Raw genomic sequence first — 23,561 nt, forward strand, 5'->3', positions numbered from 1 at the left:
ACAGGGGTCTCATTCGGCTATTTGAGGTCACTTCCGTAAAGCCAGGTAAGGAGCTCCGGCTTCTGCCTTAAAGGTCAAGATGGCTGCTGGCAGAGCAGCTGCAGCTCCTGCCTCAGACCCTAGGGGGGCAGCACAGTGCGGAGCTCAGGCAGGAATGGGTTCATTTCCAGGTCCGCCATTTGCTATCCCGGGCATAATCACAGTGACAGCAAGAACAGACTTGAGATCATAAAATGGGACCCAGAACAGCTCAGGACCTCCATCACCACCTTGTTATTAGTCCAAGGGCCATTTAAAAAAATGAGATAGGCTGGACAGGATGACTCGTGCCTGTAATCCCAGCACTTTGGAGGCCGAGGCGGGCAGATCACGAGGTGAGGAGATCAAGACCATCCTGGCTAACACGGTGAAACCCCATCTCTACTAAAAATACAAAAAAATTAGCCAGGCGTGGTGGCACGCGCCTATCATCCCAGCTACTCCAGAGGCTGAGGCAAGAGAATCACTTGAACCTGGGAGGCCCAGGTTGCAGTGAGCCAAGATGGCACCACTGCACTCCAGCCTGGGCGACAGAGCAAGACTCTGCCTCAAAAAAAAAAAAAAAAAAAAGAGAGAGAGAGAGATAGAGGGTTTGTGTTCAAGTGCATACATATTTCAAAAATTAAATATCCTTTTAGTGTTTTTGCCATCCAGTGAATCACTGAAAGTAATAACCAAGCCTCCAAGACAGTCTAGCCTCACACCAACACCATCCCTACCCTGCTTCTTACATTTCCCAATCTGAGACCCATTGCCAGCGCTCACTGCCCTCCAAAATCCTTCCACCTTCCCCCAGGGTACTCACGGTCTTAGCAACAATATCTGCTTCATTTCAACTTCTTTGAACTTTCCCTTTACTGCCAAATTCTAACTGATACCTGACTGACCCGTGAGTGGAGGAAAGCTGTTTTTTCTTCCCCATTCTATGTGCCCCAGGGCCTAGAGAGGAGTAAGTAACCTCCTTACCCCCAGTCCCCCACCCCAATGACACATTTAAGTCCTTTCTTCTCTTACCCTTCAAAACCCCAGTTCTTTTGAACACAAGTCACCTGCCTTTCCTACTCATTCTTCCTCCTTGTCACTGTTATCTGCTGACGGTCAATCACTCCCCATCATCCGCTAATGGCCTTAGTCCCTGGGCACCCTTCCTCCTCACCCATGTCTCGACTCACTCTTGGCATCTAGCTAATAATTCTTTCTGTTCCTTGGCTTGCTTGGCTCCCATGGTCTTTTCTTCTAGCCCACCTCAGTTCTCACTCTCATGTTCCTATCACAGGAACCCACCTTCAAAATCCCAACTTCAAACATCCCACTTTCTGACCTGTACCTGCCACCCTCCCACTTACCTGCTCTGGTCTTTCATTCAACTTCAAGACTTCATTCGTTGGACCAACTACTTCCCCAGACTCCGTTATCTCTCCCCCTACCATGTCTTTACTTTCCCTTTTTTAAAATTTTATTTTATTTTATTTTATTTTATTTTATTTTATTTTATTTTATTTTATTGCTTTTTGAGACGGAGTCTCACTCTGTCGCCCAAGCTGGGCGTGCAGTGGCGTGATCTCAGCTCCTTGCAAACTCTGCCTCCTGGGTTCAAGCGATTCTCCTTACTTTCCTTTTTAACCACCGTAGACCCCATCACCCCAGTGCCAGCTCGCCTAACTTTCTTGTCATTGTATCCACAAAATCTCACTCGGGCTAGACCGCACTGTCTTTTTTGTTTGTTTGTTTTGAGAGGGAGTCTCACTCTGTCACCCAGGCTGAAGTGCAGTGGTGTGATCTCAGCTCACTGCAGCCTCCACCTCCCAGGTTCAAGCCGTTCTCCTGCCTCAGCCTCTGAAGTAGCTGGGATTACAGGTGCCCACCACCAGGCCTGGCTAATTTTTTGTGTTTTTAATAGAGACAGGGTTAAACGATGTTGGCCAGGCTGGTCTCAAACTCCTGACCTAAGGTGATCCACCCGCCTTGGCCTCCCAAAGTGCTGGGATTACAGGCCTGAGCCAATGCGCCCAGCCCCCGCTATCTTCTTACTCTACCCGTGCCCCTAAGCAGCTAGATAGTGTTGAGGAAAAATAGCCCACGATGTTGATTGTTTTTGCTCCAGATCTGCATCCATAAATATCAAACAGGTCTCAACATTGCTAGAAATTGTCCTCCTCTACCCTAAGCATGTTGCTTCTTTCACCATCCCGTGATAACTGCATTACACATTTTCCTTCTCTTTTCAAACTCCCAGTGCCTTATTCCCAGTTAATAAGAACATCTCTTATTTCACTGGGATAATGAAAGTGACAAGAAGAGAATCTCACATCTTCCCGTCATCAAATCTAACAGCGTATGTGTATCCCTGCATCCCTCCCACAAGTCCTGCCTTCCCTACAACTTCAGTTCATGAACAGCCCTGTCCCTACCTAAGTCTAGTCCCTACACCTGCGCCCTGGATCCCACCTCCTCTCACCTTCTCGGTGACTTCACCTCTCACTGTAATTATCTCCTCTCTCTCTCTCTCCTTCTCCCTCTCCTATTTTCTCTCTCCCCTCTTTTATCTTACCCCATCATTAATTTCTGGATTATATGCATCAGCATACAAACATGCTATGTTATCATTTATCAAAAAATAATAAACTATTCCTTGCCTCTTACATTCCTTTCCATCTACTACCCCCATTTCTCCACTCCTATCCACAGCGACACTCATCCAAGACGTTGCCCATCTTTGTCTTACTTTCTCACTTCTGATTTCCTTCTCTGCCCACTTCTTAGCCCTTGAACAAGGCAGTGCTTATCATTGTCACCTCTGTAGTGAGGTGACCACACGTCTTGCTGAAGTCAGTTGTCACTGCTAAGTCCTCACCTATATTACATGACGCCCCTGTGGTCAATGATTAACCTCTGTCTGTTTACATCATCCACTCATCCAACATATATTTATTGATTAGATAATCTTAGTATAAGTGCCGGGATCCTAACCTCTAGGACACTGTGTGGAACCTAGCAGGTGCTCAGTAAAACTGCTTAGCATGTTATATGAGACTAAATCGTGCAGAGAAAAACAGAGAGGGAAGGGGAGTAGAGAGGACTGAGGGTGATCCTAATTATAACTAGGGTCATCAGGAAGGCCTCCCTGAGAGGGTAGCATTTAAAACGACATGTAGCTCAACATAGAACTCTCTATGTGCCTTGTGCATAGTGCTTTGCATATATCATTGCATTTAGTTTTCACAAAAACCCTGAAGAAGTAAAGTTTTGTTATTGTCTCGATATTATAAATGAGGAAACTGAGACTGAGAGGAGAGAAGTTGCCTAAGGTCACACTCCTCATAAATAGGTAGAACTTGCAATAGTGCAATCTGGCTCCAGAGTCTGTGCTCTCTACCATCATCCTATGAAGCTTCTTCAAATATTTTTTTGTATCCCCCTAATCTGATGTGAGCTCCTTGAGCACACAGACTGTCTTGCTCACTGCTGAAACCTTAGTATCTTAGACAATGCCTAGTGCATAGTAGGGTTCAGGAAATGAGGCATTAAAAGTTCAACCTGCTGGGCACGGTGGCTCATGCCTGTAATCCCAGCACTTTGGGAGGCCGATGCGGGTGGATCACCTGAGGTCAGGAGTTTGAGGCCAGCCTGACCAACATGGTGAAACCCCGTCTCTACTAAAAATACAAATTAGCTGGGCATGGTGGCAGCATGCACCTGAAATCCCAGCTACTCGGGAGGCTGAGGCAGGAGAATCGCTTGAACCCGGGAGGCGGCGGTTGCAGTGAGCCAAGGTTGTGCCATTGCACTCCAGCCTGGGCAACAAGAGTGAAACTCCATCTCAAAAAAGAAAAAAAAAAATTCAACTTTATGAAGCTCCAGTGAGTATTCTCTCTTCTCCTGAAGAGCCACCAGTATGTCTGTCATAGTCTTGGAATTGAGGCAAGTCTTTGTCCTTTAAGGGCGAATTTAATTTGAAAGAATTGTAAGTGATTCCATCAATGTGGCTTCCAGCATGGGTGATCTAACTAATATTGTTTTTAGAAAAAAAAAATAATAAGTACTGGCTACAAACACTGGCTTTCTTCCATAGGCTTATAAACAAACTCTGAAGTTAGTATCTAAAGAGAAGCCTGAGCCTCATTTAGCAATGGCAAAATAACGGGGAAAATGAACTGCCTGGAAGGGGACAATTCTGAAGAATAAAATGTATTTAGTTGTATAATTTCCCATACATTTGTTTAAAGACATCAACCACCCATTACTTTATCCTCGCTCTGCCATTCCCTCCCTTCCCTGGGGCTCATGGACCTCTCGTTGCTGCCTCTACCAACCAATAAAGCAGAAGGATTCCCCTTCTTAGATCAGAAAAAGGATACCAGGCAGTAAAGGGAGAAACACAGATAACCTAAGAGTGTGGGAAGACTCTATGGCCTCACATCGCTACACACACAGCACTCCAGAAAGGTACCACCTTCTGAGACGCAAAGTGGGAGTAGGGTGGGCACGGTGGCTCACACCTGTAATCCCAGCACTCTGGGAGACCAAGGCGGGATGGATCACCTGAGTTCAGGAGTTTGAGACTAGCCTGACCAACACGGTGAAACCCCATCTCTACTAAAAATACCAAAAAACTTAGCCAGGCATGATGGCGGGCACCTGTAATCCCAGCTACTCAGGAGGCTGAAGCAGGAGAATCACTTGAACCCAGGAGGTGGAAGTTGCAGGGAGCCAAGATCGTGCCGCTGCATTCCAGCCTGAGCAACAAGAGTGAAACTCCATCTCAAGAAAACACACGGACAAAAAAAAAAAAAAAAAAGTGGGAGTAGGACAGAGCAGACGAGGAAGGAGACTGTGTGTGCCCTCCCAGGAACTCACAGGTCCAGGGATCCAAGGCGAGAACCTATTTTTATAATAACTCCATCCAGCTGTTTGTTCTCACCACTCGAGCTCTCATCATCTTTTTTGTTAGAGTCCCCTACACCCTTCCCCAGCTTTGCTGCTCTCCCTTTCTGCAGCTTTGATGCTGAACTCAGTAACAGAGCACTGTGTAGTGGTTATGGACAAAAACCAAACCAAAGTTCAAATCCTTGTTCTGCCACAGATTGGTTGGGATGCTTTGGGAAGGATGCTTAACCCCCAAGCCTAAATATCCTCACCTGGGAAATCAGGATACTAAGAATGCCTGCATCGCAGGGTTGTTGCTATCTATGCAAAGTGCTTTGCAGTCAGTAAATATTAAAGTCTTTTTTCTTTGTGCTATTGCCTTATTTCCTTAGTAGTACCACTTTTCTACTGACTTTCGTCACCACTTCAGCAGATTCTTGTTCTGCTTTTTCTTCAAGCTTTAAACCAGATCTTTTCCCCCGCTTGTGGCATCATCTCCATTCATCTTTTTCTGTCTCTTTGTTTTTCACTCCCACATATATTTTCTTCTCTTAGAATCACTTAGCAATCATTAACAACAACAACGACAAACCCTCAGATGTACTTCTTTTGTGTCCTGAGAATCTTACCCATTCTCTAGGGGTGCGTGTGTGTGTGTGTGCGCTCGCACACACGCACATGCGTGTCTAGTCCAATAAATCAACTTCCTCCAGCTGTGCAGTGGTGCATCTTCAGCTTTTGTTTTTGATCTCTCAGAAATTCAGTAATGGACTTAACTTAGACTGCCTTGGTTTTCTGTCCCAGGAGCACTTTAGAATATTGATCTTCTTTTTAAATTTTGTAATTTAAATGCAGAGTTCTCTGCCCTCATCAGAGGTTGGTAATGAATCCCCAGCTGGAGTCCGGTGCTGACAGTTGCAGACTTAACCACACTTCTCTGGAAACTTCATCACAAACGATGCATTTCCCATTGAGATATTGAGTGGCATGGGCCATGCTAAGCTGAGTTCAGGCCTTCAGAATAGGGCTGGGGGGTTGGGTGACCCAGAGAACCCAGCTGGACTCCAACTCCTCTGACTCCTCCTCCATGCCTGCCTCTCTCTTTCCTCCACTAATCCTTTCCTGCCCCAACTTTTCTGAATCAGGAGAGAGGGCCTGGGTATCTTAGCACCATGGCTTCTCCCTTCATCAGGCACCATCTCATGCAGACACAAAGCAGATAACCCCTTGCACCCAGCATAATGAATCATTGCGTACATCACCCCAAATGTGGAGCTCGTATAAGGCATGGGTTGTTCTGTTTAAATTTAACAAAAATGTATTAGATACCTTCAATGTGCTATCACTGCAGAGAATACAAAATGAGTATATGTACTCTTCAGACATCTAAAAATTACAGTTTCATAGGAAAGCAAGAGAAGTGTAAATCTATCTGATATAAGACAGTATAAGTTTCACAATTAAATAATTAAAGTGGAAAAGTAAAATCATAAAATTACTGAATGTAGGTCAAATAACTCCTGAATATTTAAGTCAAAACATTTTAACTACATAAAATTTAGTAGTTAACCACATCCAACTTTAAGACCTAAAAATATTTGTATATCTGAAACATCTCTAAAAAACTGGAAGATAAAGGTGAGAAATTGGAGGATAATTGAAAACATACATAAAAAGGTTCCACAAATTGAGAGAAACACTTCAATTGAAAAGCAGGCAATGGGCATGAACAGAAAGTTTACAAAACAAAAATAATAAAATGCTTCATAAACATTTAAAAATGTTCAATTCCCTAGAAACCAAATAAAAATAAAAACAGTAATTTTTCCACCATTAAATTGGCAAAGATTGGCCAGGTGCGGTGGCTCACGCCTGTAATCCCAGGGAGGGAGGCCTGGCGGGTGGATCACAAGGTCAGGAGATCGAGACCATCCTGGCTAACCTGGTGAAACCCCATCTCTACTAAAAATATAAAAAATTAGCCGGGCGTGGTGGCAGGCACCTGTAGTCCCAGCTACTCAGGAGGCTGAGGAAGGGGAATGGCGTGAACCCAGAAGGTGGAGCTTGCAGTGAGCCGAGATCGCGCCACTGTACTCCAGCCTGGACGACAGAGCAAGACTCTGTCTCAAAAAAAAAAAAAAAAAAAAAGTTCTTTAGGGGCCAGGAGTGGTGGCATGCAAATGTAATCTCCGCTACTTGCTACTCGGGAGGCTGAAGCAGGAGAATTCCTTGAACCTGGGAAGTAGAGGTTACAGTGAGCTGAGATCCCACCATTACACTCCAGCCTGGGCGAGAAAGCAAGGCTCTGTCTCAAAAAAAAAAAAAAAAAAAATTAGATGTAAGATTCAGTGTCAACAAGGGTTGGGGGCCAGACTCCTACACACTGCTAGCAAGATTTCAGAGCAGCACGCGCACCCCACAGGAGACATGGGGCTATGAGGAACCACAAACGTTTAGTTTATTTATGTTAATTGTGAACAAGTCATCAGTACATACAAGAAATTTGCAGAAATAAGAAACTTCAAACCACAGAGGCTCAACACGAGTTCTGTAACTTTATATACACTCGCATGTTGTTCATGCGTTGAACCCCACCCACCAAAACCCGTGTCCAGAGTTTCTTCCAAACTGGAGCTAGCTAGAACTTATGTTGCTCCACCCTACTTAATTTGAACATGGCATTTCTAATTATAACATCATTAACACAGACAGGAGCACAGGATTGTAGCCCATGCAATTCAATCTCAAACGTATCCTCTACTCTATTTGGCCAAACTTTACCCGAGTTCTTTTTTTTTTTTTTTTTTTTTTTTTTTTTGAGATGGAGTCTCTCTCTATCATCCAGACTGGAGTGCAGTGGAGTGATCTTGGCTCACTGTAACCTGTAACCTCCGCCTCCTATGATCAAGAGATACTCCTGCCTCAGCTGCCCTAGCAGGTGGGATTACAAGCACTCGCCACCACGCCTGCTAATTTTTGTGTTTTTGTGGACACAGGGTTTCACCATGTTGGCCAGGCTGGTCTCGAACTCCTAACCTCAGGTGATCCCCCCACCTTGGCTTCCCAAAGTGCTGGGATTACAGGCATGAGCCACCGCACCTGGGCCCCAAAGAGCTTTTTATTGCTACAAATGTTTCACGCATCCAGACTGAAATCTTGAACCCTCTCCAGATGGGGTTTCACCATGTTTCCCAGGCTAGTCTCAAACTCCTGCCCTCAGGTGATCCTCCCGCCTCAGCCTCCCAAAGTGCTGGGATTACAGACGTGAGCCACCGCTCCCAGCCCGAGTTCCTATTCTCACACTCTTTTGGTCCCCAAATCACCAATACCTGTTGTCTCTTCTTCCAAAAACATTTCTCTAAAGCAGCTTGATCACTGTGTTACGTAGCCCTGAATTTGCTGACTTAACACATCCTAATTCAACTAACACGTCCAGTATATTCAAATCCTCCAATATAGCAGATCCACCTTTTGATCAATTCTACCCAGGAAAAGTACACATTGGTGCCGTCATTCTGCGCGGCAGTCTCTAAAGACTGTCTTACTGTTTGGCTCAACAGTTTTACTTCTAGAACTTATCCTGAGGATATAATCAGAGATATAAACTTAAAAAATATATACAGTGTTATTTATAAATGGAAAATGTTGGAAGCAACATACATATCCAAGAGCAGGCTATTACAGACAGGCAATTTATTCTATCCTTATTACCAACACAATGTTGGTATTCTACACAATACCATTCTACCATCAAAAGTCTGGTTTAGCTGAATTTTTAATGGCTTAGGGAAACAATCACAGTATATTGCTAAATGAAAAAAAAAGTTTTCAAAAGACTGTGTTCAGTATACAACATGAACTCAATTTTTAAAATACACATAACAGAAATATATTGACTTTTCAGGTACAAACAATGTATGTACAAACATATATATTTATAAAAATGCAGACACTAGAAAAAAGTCTAGAAGGACCTATAATTCACATCAGTAGTGTTTATTGCTAAATAGTAGAACTGTGGATTTTTTTCTGTATTGTACGCATTTTGTACAATGCAGAGCCATTGTTTTAAAGATGAGAAAAGGAGAAAATCAGGGTTCTTTTTATAAAGGGTGTAGCACCTTGCATAAGGTATATGCATACTGCCGAGAGGGATTAGACACACGATTGGAAGCGGATCCTGGAGGAGAGGCTGATGGAGGGTGGCCTTTGAGGAAGGGCTGGAGGGCAGGAAGAGTGGTTTCCTCTGAAGAGGATGAGGTCTGGAATAGTCTTCCATTGCAAGGAAGGGGGCAAGGAGAGAGGAATATGAGCACTGAGAGCGGTGAGCAGTAAGGCTGTGAAGGGAGGAATCCAGAAGCCAGGGATGCAGCTGTCTTACCTATTGATAATAAGAACCCACAAACCTTCATTACAGGGTCATCGACGCCCAGGAAGGATTGAAGGAGGGAGACAGAAGAGTTCTGTCCGGGCTCCCTGTTTCTCTCCTGCTGACTTTGGTTTGGCTTCTCTTCTTTCCTAAGAGGAACCAACTTCTGCTCCTGCCTTGTCCTCCAGCCTTTCCTGAATTTTTTAAATTGTGTGTTTTCAACTGTTTCGCTTTTTCTGTCCCCTCTTCTTGCCCAAAAGAATTGAAGTGGGAGGTGTGGCAGGGTCAGGTACGGTGCAGAGAAGAGCAAAAGCAATCCTGAGTCCCTTCCCTATTGCATCACTCATCCCCTGCAATCCTGCTCCCTTCCATGGGCTCCCCCAGGCTGTCCCTAGTTCACTAGAGGCTGTGGCTTAAGGCAAAGCAATGGCAGCTTCAGTCAGCTCGGGCAAGAAGGTGAGGCCAGGTTTAGGGACAATCTAATAAACGTTTCCCACAGCTCAGCCTGTGACGTGCCTCCAAGGAAGGCCCCTGCTCCCACTCAAGCCTTTATACATGCTTCTGACTGCAGAAGTCTGATCAAAGCAACATGTGCCTGCTTCCTTCTCTTCAGCTGCCATATCAATCGCATCTTGGAGTCCCCGCGGGGAAATGCTCTGCTGGTTGGTGTAGGTGGGAGCGGCAAGCAGAGCCTGACAAGGCTGGCAGCTTTCATCAGCTCCATGGATGTCTTCCAGATCACACTGCGCAAAGGCTACCAGATCCAGGACTTCAAGGTAAAAGGTCAGGCAGCTGCAGGGAGGAGGCTCAGCTTCCCTCCAACCAGCCACAGTTCCATCATCCTTCACTCGTTCTCCAGTTCCCCTGTCTGGAGCCTCCCCTTCAATGTCTGTCCATTTCTGTCTTAGGTTCTGGGCTGGTGATGTGAATGACTTTTCTCATTAGACTCAGCCTGAGAACAGTGGCATTTCCAAAGTCTGCCTTTGGGAGACCTCAGGCGTCCTAGTTACGTCTGTGGGCCTCCACTCTTGCTCAAATCAGAAGCACATCTGTATCAAATTCAGCACACAGCTCACTGGCAGTGGGAGCAGACAGATGGAATTCTGAAGGTCAGCTTGAGTTTCCTAAGAAATTCAGATTTTAAAAGACGGGTCAGTAACCACTGGCCTCTGGGACCTTCAGTGACATATCCTGGTTTCAGACAGCCAGCACTTGGAGGCTGGGTGAGTACTCTGGAAAGTAAAGAAAGACACTGTATACAACCTTCAAAGGTCACTGTGTCCAGTCCCCTTTGTTTTATCCATGGCCACAACAGTCTTGGTAGGAAGTCACGGTGTAACTTCTATCAGGAGGCTGCTCTTGCTCTTCGTGGAAGAACTCCAGCCAGCACTGAGCCAGTCCTACCCACTTGCCCTCATAATCTCTCAGCCAGTGACAGAAGAGGGAGGTGCTCACTTCTGCTCTAAAACCACAGCCCAGCCTCTCGACGACTGGCTGAATCTAAGGTCATACATCGAGTTCGTATTAGGTCTTTCTTTAGTGCTTCCAAAAAAGACATGATAGTGTGATAGGAATTACACATTTACAGAATGAGCTGAGAATGTGGGTCTCAACTTTTACTCTATATGGGAATCGCTGGGGATCTAGAAAGGATACTGATGCCTGTGTCCCACTCCCCAATATTCTGGTTTAACTAGTCTGGGGAATGGCCTGGGCATCACGATTTTTCAAAGCATCCCCAAGATGATTCCAATGAGAACTGAGAAACACTGTCTTAGATCACTTAGAGGATGTGGTGAGAACCATTGATCTAAAACAAAAATCAGTATATTTAAAGGGGAGCTATTTGGACACTAAGGTAGCTCTGTGGTAAAGAAATGAGTGGAGTTGTTAGAAATAGCTGTGAGTAATGTGTGAGAGAGAGAAAGGCAACATCAAGAACTGATGGCTGAGCTTGGGGAGGGTGATACACCAAAGGAACTGAGATTGATCAAGCTGGATAACTTCAGAACTTGGCATCCTAGCCCAAAATGTCATCCATCTGCAGTTTTCAATGGATATAATTTCCTACAGGTGATTGCATTTGTGTATGTGTGTGTGTGTGTGTTGCCCCAGTATATCTTTTTCAACATAAGTGTTTTGCTGGAGCTAGTCATAAGAACACAAGAGGCCGGGCACAGTGGCTCATGCCTGTAATCCCAGCACTTTAGGAGGCTGAGGGGAGTGGATCACGAGGTCAGGAGATCGAAACCATCCTGGCTAACATGGTGAAACCCCATCTCTACAACAAAAATACAAAAAATTAGCCGGGCGTGGTGGCACGCACCTGTAGACGCAGCTACTTGGGAGGCTGAGGCAGGAGAATCCCTTGAACCCGAGAGGCGGAGCTTGCAGTGAGCCGAGATGGCACCACTGCACTCCAGCCTGGGTGACAGAGCAAGAATCCATCTCAAAAAAAAAAAAAAAAAAAAAAAAAAAACTACAAGACCCTGCTAGCATAAGATATATTCATCCGCCATGCTGGTAGCCCCAAGTACCTCACTCTCAGTCAAGACAAAGAGCAATGGCTTGCCTTCAGGAGCAGGTCATTCAGTTGTTTGAGTCTTACATATAAGTAAGACGTAAGACATACTTACTTATATGTAAGTAAGTCTTCCATATATGTAAGTAAGTCTTACATATAAGTATGTAAGTCTTACATATAAGACTTGCATATAAGTAAGACACTTGTATGAGTCTTATATATGTGTAAGACAGATAAATGGGGGACCACCTTTGGGCTTTGGAAAGCTGTAACCTCTTTGCACAAAGCAGGAGCTCCAGAAGCTTTACCCTAAAGCCTAATTTCTAAATCAGTGTAAGAGAGGTACAGGAGCTAGCATGGTTGTATGAATTAGAGGCCATTGCTATGTAATTTCTCTTGCCCACCTTTATTGGCACCAAAGCCTGGGAATGAGGCATAGTTTCCTGCCTGTCAGTGCAAGATAGCCCTCCCCCAGCTTCCCATTGTCACCTTACTTTAATTCCCATTCAAGCAGTGAAGAAAACGGTTCCATTTCTAAAGAATGGGTTGGAGTTCTCTTTCAAGGAGGCCTTCTTTTCAGAGATTTCTGATATTGACCATTCCTACAGATGGACCTGGCCAGCCTGTGTCTGAAAGCTGGAGTGAAGAATCTCAACACAGTGTTTCTCATGACTGATGCCCAAGTGGCTGATGAGAGGTTCCTTGTGCTCATCAATGATCTTTTGGCATCTGGTAAGAGATTCCTTGCACTTGGTGTCACTGATAAATTCCCCCTGGAATCAGAGTTATACAAAGGTGAAGATTTCATCCAGGGTGGGAAGAGTAAGGTCATAGTAATGAGGAAGAAAACTGACACAGCCAAGGACTGGTTCATTGAGGTCCTTCTCAGCATTGATGCTGGGCCTGCTATCCTGGCTCTTTCATTCTTATTTCATTGCAAAACAGACAGTAATCGTGGAGCTCTCTTAGTGGGACTAGACCTGATGATGGGAAGAAGAGAGGGTTAAGAGCTTGGTGATGTGCTGTGGAGAGAAGGTGCTGTTCCCTCTCTGTATCCAAATCAAAGAGAAACTAGAATGTGTGTAGTACTTGAGGAAGCTCAGGCATTGGCAGGAAGATACACAAAAAGAGAGCATGAGCATGCACGCATAAAACTTACACAGTAGGGCAAGATGAGGTTACCAATGTAATTAACTAGTGATTTACAACCTCATGAGAGCAAAGTGGAAGTTCCACATAGTTTTCCTTGGTCCCCAAAAAACTTGACAGAGAGTGTGAAGTGGCCTGTGACGCTGTCTGTGCAAGATAGGACTTCAGTGGAAAGCTCAATGCTTGCTATTGCTATTTTATTGTCCTTCTTTATTTAGGAATTCAGTACATATACCAACAATCCCCCACAAAGTGAAAACTCACAACTGTAATCCCAGCACTTTGGGAGGCCAAGGTGGGTGGCTCACCTGAGGTCAGTAGTTCAAGACTAGCCTGGCCAGAATGGTGAAACACCATCTCTACTAAAAATACAAAAATTAGCTGTGTGTGGTGGTGCGCACCTGTAGTCCCAGCTACTTGGGAGGCTGAGGCAGGAGAATTGCTTGAACCTGGAAGGCGGAGGTTGCAGTGAGCTAAGATCACGCCACCGCACTCCAGCCTGGGCAACAGAGCGAGACTCCGTCTCAATTTTAAAAAAAAAGAAAAAACAAAAAGGTTATAAAACGAGATAAAGAGGCAGGGAGAAGAGATCAGTATGCTGGATCCCATCCTCTGACCTACTCTCTTGATGTAAGTTGGGTCTGTCTCCCCAGCTCTCTTATCCAGGGCAGTGGCAGCTCTGCCGTAATTACTTTACAAACTCTCATGCCCCCAGCCAGAGATACGGAGGCCATAGGTAACTGATAGTGGAACCTGGTGGTCACATCCCTGCTGTTGACCCAGCATTCAGCTGACTCTTCCTCCTTTCAATCTCATCACTCCAACCTCAGCTGTCCATCACCCCAGAGTGGGTATGACCTGGTTTATCTGTCTTACCCATCATTGCTTTTCATATTTCCTACCTTGTCTCTACCTAGAACGAAGTCTTTCATATTTGGAGAAATCCCAATAATCTGGCAGTAAGCATCTTCCGTCAAAGGTATATTGTTCCTGGACACTGTTACAGATACGCTCTGTCCTGCTCAGAGCCAATATCTCCAATGCTCTTCTGAGGCAAGCGCGAGACTGAGACTGCAAAAGGCCTGTAATCCCAGCTACTTGGGAGGCTGAGGCAGGAGAATCACTTGAACCAGGGAGATACAGGTTGCAGTGAGCTGAGATCGTGCCACTGCACTCCAGTCTGAGTGACTGAGCGAGACTCTGTCTCAAAAAAAAAAAAAAAAAAAAATATGTATATATATATATATATATATATATATATATATATATATATATATATACACACACATACACACATACATCCAAGAATATAAGACAATATAATGCATAAATTATGCATTTATATAAATATGTGCATGTTTATATTAAAGAAAGAATATGCTTTCTTGGCTCTTAAACCAAATGCAGCATCTACAAAACCACCTCTTCATCTCAACTGAGAAAACAGTCAGTGTACAAATGTTCCTGAACAAAATTTCTGCCTCCAGACTTCCAGCATCTCAAAAGCCTTCTCTCTCTCCACACTCCATTCCCTGGCTCTGATTAAATACTGTTTAGTTTATAAGGTCCAAGGACCATGGTCACAAGTACCTTTCTCCATAGTCTGTCTAGTATATATAGATATAGTAGTATATAGTCTATCTACTATATATTGTAAGTAATATATTTTAGGATAGTTCCTGACAACCTCCAGGAAGTTCCTGGCTTTGGAATCATTGTCTGCTTCATATTTTGTGGCATTGCACCCCATGCCATCATGCTGTCATTTTCATGAAGAGCCACTGGTCCCTGGTCCAGAGCATGTACTAGCAGGCATTGTGAGCAACCTTTGGCTTCTTTCAGGTGAGATCGATGTCCCAGGTTTCCTCACGGTGCTGGCTGCTAGCGTTGCACTGATACCACCCTCATTCCCTTCCCTCCCTGCCCTGTTCAAGTTAGCTTTATATCAGAGAGTTTGCCTACCAACTCTTACACCTTTTCTCCTCCAATGCCACAATTTTTTCCTTTCTTAAATGCAATCTCTTTAACATCTCATCACCTTCTGCAATAGTGTTTAATCTACAACATAGCCTCATCTTGTATTATTCTACTAAATAATGAGAGAAGGATCCAACTTCCCTCCCACCCCAAAACTACCCTAAAGCCTGATTTCTAAATCAGTCTGAGAGAATACAGCTTTAGATATGTCGGGCGTGTTGCCAGCCTCACACCATTGTATTTCAATTGGCTCTAATCCAGCCAGGTCACCTTTTCCTAAAATAACATCTGAGACACAGAGTTGTCACATTTTCACCAATTGAAATTTTATTCCTCAATTAAGTATTGATAATTTTTCATTTAGAACACAACTTTTTTTCAAGTGCAAACGAATTTCTAAAGCCCTCCCAGTGAAAATGCAATCAGCCGGCTCCAAAGTCATGGAGTTTTAGGCCCCATTTTAAGGCTTCTATATATTCTTTAAGAAAAAAAAAGGTAAAATTTGTGTATACATATTCAAGTGGAGATACAGTTAAGATGAACACTTTTGTCTTCTAACCCACCCCCTTTTTTTCTTAACCATTTCAACAGGGAGAATTAGAGTATATCTTGGTTCTAATTTTCCCTGTCAAATAAGTAATTTCTGGCCAGAAAGTAACCGACTGCCAGTTCAGCCAAAGCTGCGGGGATGACGCAGAACCTCATTATCTCCCAACTTTTTCAACTTTGTGGAGTTATGCAATGACTCCACCCTTGGATAACATAGTAGGGACTAGGAAACCATAACTTAGACAACCTTGCAATTCACTCATCCCTCTGTAGTTATGTACAAGTCCTACGAGGTTGGATATAAAGGTATAGTGAATGCAGTTCTCTCCCAAAAACATCTCCCTTGGAAAACCAATGATCTCATGCCCTGGGCTGAGTTTCCTCTCACACTTCTTTATCTCACCATTTCATTTCTTGTTTTCCTGACACCATTTCTAAAATCAAACCATGATAGTAATTTGGCTTATGAGTCCCACTTCTGACACGAACTATAGCATTTCAGAACCCATCTTTATGCCAGTTGTATCTCAGATGGATTATAGATGGAGATGAAGAAATCTTACACAAAAAGCAAAAATATTAAATTAGGTTCCTGGTTTAATTAGCAAAAGATACATAACTGTATGAGAACTAGAGTGGCTCCCCAGGGTAAGAGCAGATGAACCACATATTTGAGTCACTTCCCTTGGCTGCTGGGGTCCTTGATAGGGGTCATGCAACTGCTGGTGAAACTGTGCATGAAATGTGAGTCCTTGCTGGATCTGAAAGGTTCATTACTTGCTATGTTCTTATTGACCTGCTATAATAATTCCTGAGGAATGTGCACTGATCATCAAACCCAGGCATTTAAGGAATTCTTACAAAACTTGTTCTCTTTTTGACCTTCACTTAAACTCAACTTCAGCAAGTCCCCACTCTAATTTAGAGGGAAAAAAAATCAGAATTATTCCCTGGCTTTCCAGGAAAACACCTCTTCCTCCAGCTTTCCAGCCTTCCAGAAGCCCCATTTTACTCTGGTGCTCCTGCCAGTTAGCACTAACCAGCTAACAAAACCTAGTCAGCTCCAAGTGTGATGTTTCTTCCGCCCCTAGCTATGACAGATTTTGTATTTTATTTTATTTTGGAATCCTATGTTAGGATTTTCCTTTTGCTTTCCAAAAGGCTGAATTGTTTTATTCAAAATTATAATTCATTTTCCTGTCCCAGGCTAGATGACTTTCTATGTATTCATATATTCAATAATCATTTACTAAGTGTGCATGCTCAGTCACTAGGTACTGTGCTCAAAGACGAATAACATGTAACCTCTGTGCAGTCTCAGGGAAGAGTTTATAACCAATGGGGTCCCTCTCTTCTAAAGTCATATTCTTCTTTATCTCTAAACCAAACTGTTCTTTTTATATATCTGTGGGCCAAATCTCCTGTTAGGATCTAGAACATAAAAAGATCCACCTCATATTCTAGGTGCTTTAGGATTAGAGCTAGGGTTGACATGTTAGTGTTCAACACACATCCTATGAGAATGCAGAGCCCAGAAATGTTTATAACAGACTTGGCATTGGATTGTTCTCCTCTGGTGGCCGTCTGGAACTGGACTTCCTGAGTAGCCATCTATGCTGTTAAATAAATTGAATTCTGGCCGTTTCCCTAGAAAGAAAAAAAACAACAATAAAGTTGGGGTAAAAAAGCAACCATCAAGCATGCACTGATCCTCTAAGACATACTTAGTGGACTCATTAGATCTGCTCACCGGCTGTGCCCTCAAACCACAGACAGTGGAACTTTAAACCAGGACCGGTTTGGTTCTCCAGCTGCAAAACAGAAACTCCCAAAGAGCAATGCAAAAAGAAGCATGAGCAATCAGACTTTTCTTTTCCTTTTGTGGTAATAAACTGTTTTTTTTTTTTCTTGTGGAACTGAAGTCCTATACAAGTTACTCAAGAGACTTTGTGTTCTGTGGATTCCCTACATTGCTAACCTCTCCCTGACCACCTATGTCCAAGAGATAATCTATTGCCACCAATTTTCCCCTTATCTATTTCTGGATCCGTATCTTCTCTATCCTCACTACCACTGGTTTTGCCTTCTTTTGCCTTGACAAATGCCAACACTCCTTAACTTATCTCTCTACTTCCCATGCTATCCCCACTCCAATCCATTCTCCTCACTCCTTTCAAAAGGGTCTATCTCAACTATAATTCCTGGCCAGGAGCAGTGGCTTACACCTGTAATCCCAGCACTTTGGGAGGCCAAGATGGGTGGGTCACTTGAGCCCCAGAGTTCAAGGCCAACCTGGGCAACACGGCAAAACCTTATCTCTATGAAAAGTACAAAGAGTATCGGGGCTTGATGGAGCGCACCTCAGGTCCCAACAACTCGGGAGGCTAAGGTGGGAAGATCGCTTGTGCCCAGGAGCTTGAGGCTGCAATGAGTTGTGATTGTGCCATTGCAATCCAGCCTGGCTGACAGAGCAAGACCATGTCTCCAGAAAAAGAAAAAAGAAAACAAACAAACAAAAACACTGTAATTTTTTTATTAGTCCCCAACTGGTTGCAGAATGAACTCTAAGCTTCTTTGTCCTGTTTCCTTCCTTCCTTGCTAGTCTCACTTCCCATCTTGTGATCTAGTGATTCCTAATTCCTTAAGGTAACACACTGTGCTACTTGCTGACATCCTTAATTGCTTATGCTGTTCCTTTTGAACCTCATGCCCTTCTTTGTCTGGATTAACTTCTACCCACAGTAGAAGACTTACCTTAGGCGTTCCCTCTCTAGAAAATCTAGAGACAGATCCACTGTCACTCTTAGGAATGAGTTTCCCCATTTTCCTGCAGCACTCGATAGCTGCACGTACCACCACTGTATTGAAACGAGATTGTAAATTTATGAAAGGGAGAGACCATTGTGTTTGCTGTTGATTAATTTACGTTATTAAACAATCCAGAAATACAAAAAAAAGAAGGATTAAATGGCTACTTCTCAGTTTAGGAAATACAGCAACACTGATATACCTATTACTCTGTGCAGAGTCTTGTTTTTCATCGTTTATACAGTCAGCTCTTAATACATCTCCCAGCCCATAATTGACATTTAGGAGGTACTTCTTTAAGTAAAGTAAGTAACAGCATGAGAATGACGTGCCATTAAATACTACTATTGGACATGTGCTTTGGAAAGTTTTCCAGCAGTGAAGACAAAGGGACAGAGTACTGAAGTAGCCACCACACTCATTTGCTTTTTCTCCTTTAAGAATAGGGAAATTTTTTTTTAAACTATCAGGTCTAGATAGGGTCAAAGTCCTTACACCAGTGTGAAGTTTAGAATCTAGCCCTTAGCTTCACCCTTTTTATCACCAAAGTCCAACTAACTAAACCACGTTAAATTATCAGGATCTCTTTCCTGAAAAGCAGCTGTGGCCTTTAAGGAGTCCCATACTAACATACAGAAGATGGCAGAAGATGGTGAATAGTCTGGCTTCCAAACTATTAGAATATTTCAATACTATTTCTAACTCCAAGTACTGCATGAAGCCTGAAAGTACTTGGAGTTACAGATAGCGTTTCCCAACTTTCGGTGAAACCTCGTATCTACTACAAATACAAAAAATTAGCCGGGCGTGGTGGCAGGCACCTCTAATCCCAGCTACTCTGGAGGCTGAGGTAGGAGAATGGCGTGAACCCAGGAGGGGGAGCTTGCAGTGAGCCGAGATCGCGCCACTGCATTCCAGCCTGGGCGACAGAGCGAGCTGTCTCAAAAAATAATAATAATAATAATAATGTTTCCGAACTTTAGGTCTCAGGAGGAAACCTCTCAAATATTTAAATAGCCTCTGCCCCTGTTCACATCACAAAATCCCCTCTGGGTTCCTGCTTCCAGCATGACTACCTACATCACAAAACAAGTGACGAGAATATTGTCGAGAAGGAATTATAGGAACAAATGTGAAAATGCAAATTTTGTTCCCTATTCAGAGGTGTTTATCTCCAGATATTCCATCCCATGGTCTTCTTAAAGGTTCTAGGGATCTTGTCACAAATACCACCATCATTTGAGCACGGAAAATGTCTCTAAGTGGCCCAGGTGCTTTCAACATCTTGGAATTAAGAGTATTAATAAACCAGGGTCATCAAGTTTTTTCTATAAAGTGTCAGGAAGTAAACATTTTAGGCTTTGCAGATCATACAGTCTCTGTCACAAATACTCAGCTCTGTCCTTGTAGGGCAAAAATAGCCATAGATAATACCTAATGATCATGGCTATGGTCAATTAAATCTTATTTATGAACAATAAAATTTGAACTTCACATAATTTCCACATTCCATTAAATATTATTATTTAAACTTTCAACACATGCTAAATATTTTATTTTCTTAGCGGTTTTCCTTCACTCCTATTTTTATCAGAAGAGGCTGAAATGAGTCATTCTATTAGTAAGATCTTGATTTTGACAAATTATAGTACAGGAATTTTATATGCATGTCATTAACTATCTCAAAGAATAGAAATTAAATAAGTTGGTACAATTAAGAGAAAACAGTAAATGATCACTTCCATGATAATTTTTTTATTTCAACCTTTTAAATGATAAAAGCTAATTAGTATGAAACTCTTAGTAGACTCCTAATTGGTTTAGTGCTATCAAACCATGAAGTCCATAATTTGCTGGAAAGTTGGCATGAGTTTCCTCCAGATACAGTAGTTCAAGAAAGTGCAGCAGCTTCAATGACTGATACAACCGCAATTACTCACACTCTGATTATTACTGATCATTTGCCAGACCGCTCACTTTGAGGATCTCACCAAAGTCCGTAAGAAAGTGGGATGGGCCGGGCGTGGTGGCTCACGCCTATAATCCCAGCACTTTGGGAGGCCGAGGCAGGCGGATCACAAGGTCAGGAGATCAAGACCATCCTGGCCAATATGGTGAAACCCCGTCTCTACTAAAAATACAAAAATTAGCTGGGCATGGTGGTGTGCGCCTGTAGTCCCAGCTACTTGGGAGGCTGATGCAGGAGAAGCGCTTGAACCTGGGAGGCAGAGGTTGCAGTGAGCCAAGATCATGCCACTGCACTCCAGCCTGGTGACAGAGCAAGACTCCGTATTAAAAAAAAAAAGAAGAAGAGAAAAGAAAGTGGGATATAAGATGGCCCGAATGACTTCTTTCATCGCTAACATTCCTATGATGCTAACATTTGTGTCAGTTACAGAAGAAGGTAAAAGCATGTGTCAACAGCTTTTAAAAAAAATTTTACAAAAGCATCCTGTTGGTGAAAAACAACTTTAAAGAAGAGCTTGTATATGATTCCAGTCCCAGATAACTTCAACAGCTACCTAAAGACTTGTTCTAGAAATGGGAAAATTTTGTTTTTCTGATACCCATTGCTTTTCTGGAGTGAACCACATTCACCTTTACATCATATCCATTGTTTTCAACTTTTTAGCTATAGTGTTTCGTTCATTCTTACCTCCCTCAGTCTCATCTTTTTCATTGAGAAAACTGATGTCATTTAGTTTGGGCCTCACAGCTACTTTATACATCACAGTCTATCTCCATTATTATTATTATTATTTGCAGTTTTCTCTTTTCCTCCATTATTACCATTCCTCCTTTCCAAGGTCAACTTTTCATCTGAGCTAGGAGCCCGCCCCTAGTTCCTAATTCAGAATTTTATTCTATTCCATCTTTTCTTTCAATTTCTGACTCTCCCTCTTCTCTGATTTCAAACATAGCCCATTATCTCCATCCTGAACGTTTTTTAATTAACTTTCTTTGACTTGAAGTGACAGCCAAGCAATAATCCTAGAACCTTCCCCAGACAAAATTCTCAAAAGAATAAAATTTATGGTTTTCACATTTTCCCTTTGTGCTTTTCTATATTTCCTTGCGAAACAATTTGGACATTACTAAAAGCAATAAAACAAACACTTGTGTAATTATGAATAATGATGCAAAATGGAAAATGTTGTTGTGCATCTGCAAGGGTTTCTTTCCAACAGGTGCCCAATACCTAGATTACTAGTTTGTCTAATGTGCACATTTTGGCTTTACCAAAAAGTGCCAAATTGCTCTCCATAGTAGTCATACAGTTTGTCTCTGGCCAGTAGTCATGAACACCTGTTTCTGTCTAACCTCACCAATATTTGGCTTAGCTGATGTATTAATTTTTGCCAGTGAGAATGAAATTAAATCCTATTATTTTCTTTTCCCTTTTCACTGGTGACACTGAGCATCTTTTCAAGTGTTTATTGGCTCTTACTGCTTCTCTTCTTTTTTTTTTTTTGTTTTTTGTTTTTTTGTGTTTTTTTGTTTTGTTTTGTTTTGTTTTTTGAGACAGAGTTTCGCTCTTGTTGCCCAAGCGGGAGTGCAATGGCATGATCTTGGCTCACTGCAACCTCCGCCTCCTGGGTTCAAGTGATTCTCCTGCTTCAGCCTCCTGAGTAGCAGGGATTACAGGCAAGTGCCACCACGCCCGGCTAATTTTTTGTATTTTTAGTATAGACGAGTTTTCTCCATGTTGGTCAGGCTGGTCTTGAACTCCCGACCTCAGGTGATCCACCCGCCTCGGCCTCCCAAAGTGCTGGGATTACAGGCGTGAGCCACCATGCCTGGTCTTACTGCTTCTCTTCTATGTGTTGCCTATTTATACAGTTTGCACTCTGGATCTTGTGCTTTTTGTCTTTTTCTTATGAATTTCAGACATTCTTTACATATTAGATTGTTTGTTCATTATATGGACTGTAAATATCTTTTGGAAGTCTGTATCTGACTTTTGTTGTGCTAATTTAGTTTTAATATTGTAATAGTCCTTTTTTCTGTGCTTTTTATACTCTGTTTCACAAATGTTGTTTTATCACAATGCCATAAAAATAATTGCCTGTGTTTTATTTTTTAATTATCATTGTTTTACTTTTCATATGTATGTCTTTATTTGCCTGAAAATTATTTTTATATAGTGATCTAATTATATTTTTTATCAATATTGAATTATCTTAACATAACTTATTAATTAGTCCAGTCCTTGTCTGCCTCCTGATTTTTTTTTTTTTTTTTTTTTTTTTGAGACAAAGTCTTGCTCTGAAGCGCAGGCTGGAGTGCAGTGGTGCAATCTCGGCTCACTGCAACCTCCACCTCCTGGGTTCAGGCGATTCTTCTGTCTCAGCCTTCTGAATAACTGAGACTACAGGTGCACACCACCATGCCCAGCTAATTTTTGTATTTTTAGTAGAGATGGGGTTTCACCATATTGGCCAAGCAGGTCTCGAACTCCTGACCTCATGATCCACCTGCCTTGGCCTCCCAAAGTCCCTGCCTCCTGATTTTTAATATCAATTTCCTGTTTATATCTGGATCCATTTCTAGGTGTTTTACTTATTGTTCTATTTATTCACCACAGTGTCAATTTCACATTGTTTTAACTAAGATAGCTTCATAAGGAGACTTGATTTCCGGTGGAACAAATCACTCTTTCTGGTTCTTTCTCAACATTGCCATTTTTCATTCTTTGCTTTTCCATATAAATTTTAGGAAATACTTGTCAGAATTAAGAAAGAAACCCATTTGATTTCTTATTGAAACTGCATTTTTGGGAAAGCGGTGATACCTCATCATCCCTCCATGAACTCAATATTTCTCTTCCTGTATTTATGGTTTCATTTATTCCTTTCAATAGTATGCTACAGTTTTCACATGAGGATCTGGCACATCCCTTTATATATTTATTACTTACCTGCTTTATGAGGGAGTTTTTGGTGTTTTAATTGATAACTTTTCTATTAACAATTTGTTTTTGCTGGAGTACAAAATGTGATTTAATTTCCAGTATTAATTTTCTATCCAACAAGCTTGTTGTCAAATGCTCTTATGAGTTCTGGTTGTTTACGTGAATATTCTCTTAGATTTTCTATGTAGAAAATTAGGTTTTGAACAATAATAGTTTTATTACATCCTTAACTATCCTTAAACATTTTATTTTATTTTTTTCTTAATTTTTTGCATGGTTTGGGGCCTCCTATATAATGATAACTAGAAAACACGATAGCAATCATTTTTTGTCATATTCTTGATTTGAAAGAGAATATTTTAGTATTT

The 23,561-nt window shown here is 42.4% G+C and overlaps 1 protein-coding gene across 1 annotated transcript in view; it reads left to right on the forward strand.

Moving 5' to 3' along the window:
- The window catches only part of DNAH9 (dynein axonemal heavy chain 9), a 372,401-nt gene that overhangs the window by 200,519 nt on the left and 148,321 nt on the right, over positions 1–23,561 (forward strand). The window contains exons 44-45 of the mRNA XM_031003344.3: positions 9,888–10,050; positions 12,407–12,530. Coding sequence (XP_030859204.3) covers positions 9,888–10,050; positions 12,407–12,530 — 287 coding nt within the window. The remainder of the gene's footprint in view (positions 1–9,887; positions 10,051–12,406; positions 12,531–23,561) is intronic.

The sequence above is a fragment of the Gorilla gorilla genome, chromosome 19, assembly GCF_029281585.2.
Source record: "Gorilla gorilla gorilla isolate KB3781 chromosome 19, NHGRI_mGorGor1-v2.1_pri, whole genome shotgun sequence".
In the NCBI taxonomy this organism is placed as follows: domain Eukaryota; kingdom Metazoa; phylum Chordata; class Mammalia; order Primates; family Hominidae; genus Gorilla; species Gorilla gorilla.